Source organism: Ananas comosus, linkage group 17 (genome assembly GCF_001540865.1).
Source record: "Ananas comosus cultivar F153 linkage group 17, ASM154086v1, whole genome shotgun sequence".
Lineage (NCBI taxonomy): Eukaryota > Viridiplantae > Streptophyta > Magnoliopsida > Poales > Bromeliaceae > Ananas > Ananas comosus.
In genome coordinates, this window is record NC_033637.1 from 1,943,407 (window position 1) to 1,952,159 (window position 8,753).

General features: G+C 38.6%; 2 protein-coding genes across 2 annotated transcripts; one reads left to right on the forward strand and one right to left on the reverse strand.

Annotated features, from left to right (window-relative positions):
* LOC109723383 lies at positions 2,108–3,100 on the forward strand. The gene is made up of 3 exons (XM_020251723.1): positions 2,108–2,335; positions 2,484–2,546; positions 2,643–3,100. The coding sequence occupies exons 1-3, from the start codon at positions 2,246–2,248 to the stop codon at positions 2,778–2,780; spliced, it is 291 nt and encodes a 96-aa protein (XP_020107312.1). The 5' UTR covers positions 2,108–2,245; the 3' UTR covers positions 2,781–3,100.
* On the reverse strand, positions 5,276–8,418 carry LOC109722972 (GDP-L-galactose phosphorylase 2-like). The gene is made up of 6 exons (XM_020251146.1): positions 8,280–8,418; positions 8,055–8,182; positions 7,319–7,621; positions 6,761–6,946; positions 6,164–6,424; positions 5,276–5,905 (listed from the first exon to the last, which is right to left on the reverse strand). Exons 1-6 carry the CDS (start codon positions 8,386–8,388, stop codon positions 5,573–5,575), a joined length of 1,320 nt encoding a protein of 439 aa, XP_020106735.1. The 5' UTR covers positions 8,389–8,418; the 3' UTR covers positions 5,276–5,572.

Below are 8,753 nucleotides of genomic sequence, written 5' to 3' on the forward strand. Positions count from 1 at the left end.
AATTTATTTTCTAAGTAAACGATATCGAAAAAAACTAAAATTTTATTCCTAAGAAATTCATATACCTTAGATCATATTTAACAGTGTGGATCGTTGATTTGAACGCCCTAAGATCGAAAACAAACACTATAGTATCGGAGCTCGGTACTATAGATAGTATAGTAACCTCATTCTATATATATATATATATATATTATTGTCATTAACTCGAAGATCTTTATTAAACTAACTCATGTTCAACTCAGTTCATTTCTATCTCTGTTCAGTTCAATAAAACAAAAATTCAAAGAGAGAAAGAAGATTCTCTCAAATCGGTTTTACGATTTGTGACTCGCAGCAGAATCCGACACGGCCGTTTGCGATCTCAACACAATTCATATTTTGTTTCAATGTAGGCCCATTACAGATGCATTACACAAATCCATTTTGATCATTTCTACATGTCCCAATTATTTAACCTCCCAAAAGCTATATATTAATGCTCCCAATCATATAAATCGGTGCCAAATGGCACTAACCGACTCTTTAATCAATCTTTTAACATGTGCGTGATCCAAGGCACCTAAAGCCTAATCTAAAAGGACACTTGGCGAAGAGCTATTTGCCGAAAAATGACACATAGCATGCAATTGATTGGGTTGCAGTACACATCTACGTATCAACCGTTGACACAGAACATAGGATTTGTAATTGATTTATTAGGTTGGGGTCGCTGTTATCATCATCATCATCAAAAATCTGGGGAGGGGAAATGCATACTCACATGCCCACATTCTATATACATACTTTTTTTTTCTCTCTTTTTTTTTTTACTTTTTATTAATTAATTATTAATCAATGTTTAGTCTAAACCCAGTTTTATTATTGACATTGAACAAGAGCTTTTAATTTATTATTATTTTTATCATTATTATTTTCATCTGTTTTTAACACGACGTCACATCGATCCTAATCTCAGACCTTCCGAATTGGTTGGACATGAAATTGTGTTGGCACATTTCTCTCTCTCCTTGACTCTCTCAATGGAGATATTTTTAATTTTTTAATCTTTTCTTTTTTTGCCTTGCGTCTTGAACAATAAGTTAAAAAAGTAAACTTCAATTTGCTTTCCGTGCTGCTGCGTGCATTCCGCTTTGTCACGCTCTGATTCAAAAAATTATACTTGATTAATTAATTATTTTAAATTTTTTTATTCTATGAATTTATTCTCAGACGGGATAATAAAATGTAAATTCTTTTTTCTTTAGAAAAAAGCAAAGTTCCACTATAGTTAGCAATAGTTCTTATGGCAAAATAAAAATAAAATCACATATAAATTACTATAGAGCGGCAAAATGAAGTATGTTAAACCACATGAGACCAAATTGTAGTTTATCGTAGTAACAGTAAATCATATAATCACACACATTGTATGTTTTAAATGAAAGGACCAGCTTGCTGTTTCATTTCATTTTTTTACGAATATTTATGAAATATACGCGCTCTTTCGTAGAATCACGATTATTTTATTTTATATAAATTTAATATGGTATCGGACAGAAAATATCTGAATATAGAATAATAGTTCTTAAACTTTTAAACAATAATTTTTTAAATTATGCATGGTTTGGGTCAACGAAGGTGGGCCAATTGTCACGATCTAATACTATTCCAGGCCACAACTTCGACACGCCTCCAAATTCTCTCCTCCCATCTCTCATTCCCATTACATTACCACCACTACATTACCATTACCACGTGTATTGAAACCTCCGAAAAACACAGCGTGAAATGACGATAATGCCCTCGCACCTGCAGGGTATTTCGCGTCCCACGCGATGACGTGGCGGCTCACCGAAGCCCGCGCGACGAGATTCGGGAGCGGCCGCAAACCCCGCTGCGATCCAGCCACGTGTCCTCGCGCTTCCCGAAGGTCCAAACCCCCGAATCCTTGCGGGACCCGCCGCCTCCCTCACCTCTCGCCACGTGTACCTCCCAGCCACTACTCCTCCGCCGCGTGTGTGGCCCTGCTTCCTCGTACGACCGACGCGTGTGCGACAATTTTCGTGCTCCCTTATATCTCCTATATATATATATATACATCCATAATATAAAACCTCTTCTCTTCTTGTAAACGAACGCTTCGTTCAATTCATCCAATCTCTCTCTCTCTCTCTCTCTCTCTCTCTCTCCACAATTGTTTTTTTATTTGTTATTGATCGTTACTAAGATTATTATTATCATTATCACCACGAAGAGAAAAATAATGGGTTCCTTGGGCATGAAAATGGAGAGAAAATCGTCGATAGAGTCGGAGCCTCGAACTCTTACACTTGAGCAACTTAGATTTGCAAGGGTATGTAGCATACACATGTATACACATATATAAGTTTATTTTCTTGACATATAATTGGTTTATAAAGAAGTGCTTTTACTTTTATGTATAGTTTTATTAAACTTCTTAATTAACATGATTTTAATTTCTTTTTGTGTGTGTGTTTTAGGAGGCAGCTTTGTATGTTTTGAGTACCAAAACTGCAGAAGAGGCTTTTAGGATCTTCACAGATGTGAGTTATTATTTTGTGGTATACATATTAACAAAAATTACATGCATATAATACATACATACATACATATATATCATTTAATTTCGGTTATTTTAGGGTCTAAAACCTATGCTTACCACGATGAGAAGCGAAACGGACTCGGATGATGAAGCGGAGATGATCGATTGCGTAGTAATGGATGATCACATCAACAATCTACTTATTAAGAAAGACATAGTCACGGCTCCTTTTTAAATATAAACCAGATGCAGATGTTCATCTTAGTTCAATATGGCTTTCAATTTTGCTTCACGGGTTCGCGCTCTTTTCCTTCTTTTGTTTTTGGTTTTTCCTTTCTTTTTTCATTGAATTCCTCTTTTGTATACATAAAGAGGTACTGTAAATTTCTCGGAGACGATTTGGAGATTGTGCAAATGACATAATAGTTCATTTGATGTACATAATTAACAGTAGGGTAAGGAAATAGTAGTATTAATTTCTCTTGGAATACATCTTGTAGTAACGAAGGCCAACTTTCAACTACAATATTATTCACCGAAATTGAGAGAACTTTAGTCTATTAGCCCAAAGAACAAAGAAAAAAAGGAGGATTCTTTTTGTTAATTATCTGTTTGTGGATTTGATTGATTTGTTCATGCATGCATAATTGGAATCACTGTGTCACGAACGGCATGTATGAATATATTTTTTGACAAATTTATTTTGTGTAGTATTTTAAATGGCGGTCACTACTATAGCGGCCGCTATAATAGATTTTATGTGCTACTGCTATGTCATAATTTTTAAAGCGGAATTTAGCTGATCCGCTTCATAGCGGCCACTTTAACTCGCTAAAGCGGTTTCTACAAAGCAATCGAAAAGCGGACGCTATTAGTACAAAACTTTAAAAAGTATAAACGGGTTAAAACATCTAATCGGATCGGATTCTCAAGTGGATGACCAAATATATATTTCCTGTGAAAAAGAAGAAGAATGTCTTTTTGATGAATTTTAATCATTTATCTAAGATATCTTTTTGACATCTATTTACAAATTATTTAAATTGTTAATGGATTATACATTTTCGAGTTTTATGTCTTTTTTGTTTGCTAAATCGTAATATTTTAAAGTTATAAATAATGACATTAAATATGTATAGGTTTGCACTATTAAAAAAAGGAATTATTAGTTATTTTTTATTCAAAATTAATTTTGTCTTTTATTCAAAATTATATATGTATTTTTATAAAGAATATAAACACATTAAGTTTATTTTTATGAAATTCACTATGGGTTTATAGCGCTCACTATCTGTGTTTTGCTATGCGATCCTTCAAATTCTATGAGCCCGGTATTCGTTATTTACAACCTTGATTTTATATGTATTATTCGTGATGTGTACAAGAGTAATACGGCAACAGTACTGCGTATACGGCTTATCTCTATATCATTTTAATTGGAGAGTGACTAATCACTTAATAAGTTTGTCTCAGTATCATTTAATTGGAGAGTGACTAATCACTTAATGAGGGGAATGTGTTGTTGAACAGTTGGATCCATTTGACAAGATACGTGCAAAATGAGACCGAACATCAGGATTTAAACAGTTATGGATCGCAACTCGATCGGTGTATAAGAACTAGCTTAGCAGTATTAGTATAATTTCAGCATTAGCATTGTTAATTTAGGTTTAATAAGTAGCTAATACTAATGAATTGGATAGGATTGGATAGGATTGCTAAACTCTTAGCTCTCTTAGTTTACAATAACAAAACAAAAAGGAAAAAAAAAAGAAAGAAAGAAAAATCTAACGTGCAAGTAATAACTACATTGTTTTTGAGAACTACAATAAAATATCTTCCTTGCATTAAAAGTGAGTTTATCAATTGCATTACGGAAGAATAAGATGCTAACACCTAATTATGAGTTATTTGCGCGGATTTGCAGCATTATGCAGGAATTTTTTGTTGATTAATTTAGGCCTTGTTTCTGGTTGTTGTAGGACAAGCATCGGGCCTTTTTCGGCCCATCGAATTGGGCCCGTCGACATTTAGAGGCAGCCCAACAATTGTCGGAACTCGAGCTATTCAAATATCAAATATTACAGTAACTATGTAAAATCAATTCAATGTTTTCAATGTCACATTGTGGTAGGTAGGTTAAATCTTTGAATCAACTAGGATTCAAACTTTGAATTTCTCATAGTTTTGTGTGACCGTGCTCATGATCGATGATCATCACATGACCCTGGTCTAACTCGTTTGCATCTCTATCTATAACGTCGGTTATACTTGCTATTTCTGATGAACGGTCTGATCAAGTGGCATGGAGTGAGCGATGGAGCGTTTTTAGATCGAACGGCACGACTGTAACGATAGGCAAGGAAGAGGCGATTTAAAGTCCACTATTTTGATGATCATCTTTTCGTTCTTCCCGTGAATAGGTAATATGATTTTGATCAAAACTTTATAGGAATCTTTGTATGCTGAAGATCATATATAAATCATGGATAAAGAAGATAGATTTTGATAGTTCTGGGCCCTTTTTATTCAATTCTTTACCAGTGCATCACACAGACACGTACTGCAGATTGCATTTCTCATCTGTTCTATTGTAATCACAATGAATGCACGAACATTCTATTTGATTTACATAAAATAAACGGAAGGAACAGTTTACAGCCACATTCCTTTGAACAGGATATTGAAAACTGACATTCAACCAGCATAAAATGTAAATCTTAAGACAGGAAAGTCGGTAACGTGCAAGTTTTATTTCCTGAGATCACATTGGAGTGTTCGAATCAATCTGCTTAAACACATAGAAACTAAACAACACACTGGTTTCTAAAAGCATCCATTACATATAGTATGCGCATACAAGCCAAAGACTCATAGGCTCAGGAAACCCATAGGGCGGAGAAGACTAGAGAGTAACAAGTTCACCAAGTGCACACAAAAGTACTACAAAAGTACTACGGCACTTATTCATACGAGAGCCACAACTAGAAATAGCAATCATATTATAAATGTGAAAGGCCATCTTCTTCAGTGAAGAACCAAACAGCCTTCTGGGAAATGAGGGGGACCGACAGGGGTGGACTGACAAGAAGCTTCTTCACTTTCTTTCTTACCGACTTCCTTGTCTTCGGCTTCCACAAGACCCGTAGCTTCGAATATATATGCCTTGACTTCTTGGAACCTCTCCTCAGAAAGGGAGACCTCAGCTAAGAGCCTCCATGCGTAGCTTTCGGATGCCTCTTCATAATCTTTCTTTCGCTTCAGCACCATGTGGCCACTGATCTCCCAAACAGCAGGATTCACCTGAGTGTCCAAAAGCTCCTGGCTCACCTCCCCCAGGGCCTGCTTCTCCGCGTAGCACTTTGTGATTGGGGAAAAAAGAAGGGGTAGTAAAGGATTAGGAAGTTAAAAGAATCCTTATAAATCCGGAAGAGGAATTATACGTCCTCTCACTAATCATGTCAGTTACTACCCAGATACCCAGATTCGAATTCACACAATAAATTTCTACCAAATATTAGCATCTATGACAGGAATAGTAAGAACAAAGGTACTAATTCTACTAAATAATAAAATAAAAATGAAAGAAAGTGGATATGAAGGAAGAATGAGATCTACCTGTGGGAAGAGGAAGATCCTTCTGCCTGCATCAGAGATAAGCACATTAAATGGAATATTATTGTCTTGAAGGCAGATGCAAGCATTGGCTACAACATCAGATAACTCCTTCAAGGTGTTTCCTCCTTCATACACCAATCCTCTCACAGGATAATTCAGCAACTTTGAGACCTTCACACCACTCTTAGATTCACCCTCAACCAGAGGAATTTTCTGGGTGGGCGCCTTCTCAACTGGAAAAGGCACGGCCAAGTAATACGCCTGTAAAATATATAGCATACACCACCCTTTATCAGCCACAGTCGAAACAGCAAACACTAAATATAAAACAAGCAAAAAGTAGGCTAACTACAAATTTAGTCTTTGAAATTTGACTGGCCCTGATTTCAATTTCATCCTCAAAGTTCAATTCTCACAATCAAATTTAGTGATCGATTTTCCTGAACAAAAGACTATGAAAAGGAGTTAATTGTTGTGGAGTTCGATTCTAAATTTGCTAGAATTCAAACTAGGAGAGCAAAATTGAAATCAAGCTCAAAATGAAGAGACTAATATCATTACAATTAACCCTTTGAAAGTATTACAAGAAGGGCTGACCTGGAAGTGAAGGTGGTTGATGGTGGCAAAGGCACCCAAGCTGTTGTAGCCGAGCCTGAAGTAAGGGCTTGCTGCTTCAGCCGCCATGTGGAACGCAAGCAAGAAGCTCTCAGGATCGATTCTCTGAGGCAGACAGTCGAGCACGCGGGGGATCAGCAGAACATGGCCATACTCAATTGGACTCACCTATGAACCAAAGCAAAACATCCAATCCATCTGTGTCAGGAAGTAAACCGGTAGGCACACTATGAAAATGGGCATCTAAAGGGTAAAACCTATGATTTTACAAGCTACTAAAATACTGTTACAGTATGTTTTATTTAGGTGGCTCTTCATCAGAACTTAAGACTAGTCATATCTACCTTAAAAGAGTTTGATACCTAATAATAACTTACAGAGTATTCCATAATTTTTTAACACAGTAGGATAAGTTCTGAGAGGGCTTGATAGAATTTTCCAAAACAAAAGGTAAGAAAAAGATAGGTAGTAAATCCAAAAGAACCTAAAGTTCAGGCACCTAAAGTACCAACATAAATATACTGAATATTTTCCTCTTACATTAATCGCAAGGACATTAGGGGCCTTAGTTCCATCAACGGGAGCTCGCTCGGAGAAGGATGACTTGTGGCTTCCGCTGGCCTCGAATCGGAAAAGCACTTCCTCCTGGCCCACCTTGGTGAAGTTAAACTTGGCAGGATCAAAGGGCTGAAGAACACAATCGACACGGAATTCAGTGGGCCGCTTCTTGAGGTGGCGGCCCTCGTTCAGCTGTGCGATGAACCCGTGCTCACCAGGAATCACTTTGGTCTCGCATGCAGTCACGTCGTAGCGGAACAGACCGCGGCTCATCCTATCTTCCCACTAAAAACAAGCAAACAAGAGAGGGGGAAACCCACATCAATTCCACTGCTGAAATTCAGCATGGTTGAAAAGCATGATATTCAACAAAATTCCATTAAATTAGGGACGAAAAGCATAAGTTTTTGGTCAATAAAAACATAATATGCGACATAAGGATAAACAAATATATGATTATCTTATGTCTTTCATTTTTCAGAGTAAACAACAATTAACAAGATGAAGGATAATTCCAACAAAGATAAGCAACTCATATAATTCTTGACTTAGCTGAACAACACATACTAAATTCCAAGTATCTCATGACGGCATTGTGCGGATATCGACACACTACACTATCAGATAATTCGGAGAATTAGAGACCAATCACAACCACAAACTTGAGAGCCAAGACACAATTTTGAGTCTCAATTCAGAGCGATCCTAGTAAATTTACCTGCCCAAGCAAGAGGGTGTGGAGGAAGAAGTCGGCGGGGGGAGCCTCGTCCTCGCCAGGGGAGGAAGAAGACGACGATATAAGCGACCTCGGATCCTCCTTGAACGCATAAAGCGGAAGCTTTGAGACTAGAAAAACACACAAAAACATAAATCAAACAGCTAAAAATCACAACTTTCTCAGGAGCAGATGCGGCTAGGGTTAGGGTTAGGGCAAATCGCTCACCGGGCAAGCAGCACTTGCCGAGGCAGTTGCGGCCGCATCCGGCGGCCTCGGCGGGGGCGTCCTCCCGGTAGTTGGAGACCACGGTGGGGACCCTCTTAATCGTCAACATCTTCGTCGATCTCGTATATACGCACGCAGAGGGGGAGCTTAGGGCTAGGGTTTGAAGGAGGGGGTTGGGGGGGAGGGGGGGATCAGGAGGAGGAGAAGGGGAGGAGGGTGGCGAGCGCTAAGCAGGCGCCGCCGCCGGCGAGGAAGAGGAGGTCGGAGGGGCTACCACCGGCCGAGGGGAGAGCGCCGCGGCCGCCGTGCGGGGCGGGGCAGCGCGCCCCGTCGAGGAGGAGGGGAGTAGGGATGGTCTCCACTTGATTCGCCGTGCGCGGGCGGTGGATCACCCACCGTCCGTGGCCAAGGTGAGCCGTGATTGCGCCCAACTCGGTCTCCTCCCGTTTAGGGTTTCTGCTCGAGGACGAAGAC

Bases quoted from the DNA above. Each gene is read 5' to 3' on its own strand.
- LOC109722972 (XM_020251146.1), bottom strand. From the start codon at position 8,388: ATGTTGACGATTAAGAGGGTCCCCACCGTGGTCTCCAACTACCGGGAG. The intron at 8,183-8,279 runs GTGAGCGATTTG...GTGTTTTTCTAG, and splicing joins CGGCAAGTGCTGCTTGCCCG to TCTCAAAGCTTCCGCTTTAT. The intron at 7,622-8,054 runs GTAAATTTACTA...GCTTGTTTTTAG, and splicing joins ACACCCTCTTGCTTGGGCAG to TGGGAAGATAGGATGAGCCG.
- LOC109723383 (XM_020251723.1), top strand. From the start codon at position 2,246: ATGGGTTCCTTGGGCATGAAAATGGAGAGAAAATCGTCGATAGAGTCG. The intron at 2,336-2,483 runs GTATGTAGCATA...TGTGTGTTTTAG, and splicing joins AGCAACTTAGATTTGCAAGG to GAGGCAGCTTTGTATGTTTT. The intron at 2,547-2,642 runs GTGAGTTATTAT...CGGTTATTTTAG, and splicing joins CTTTTAGGATCTTCACAGAT to GGTCTAAAACCTATGCTTAC.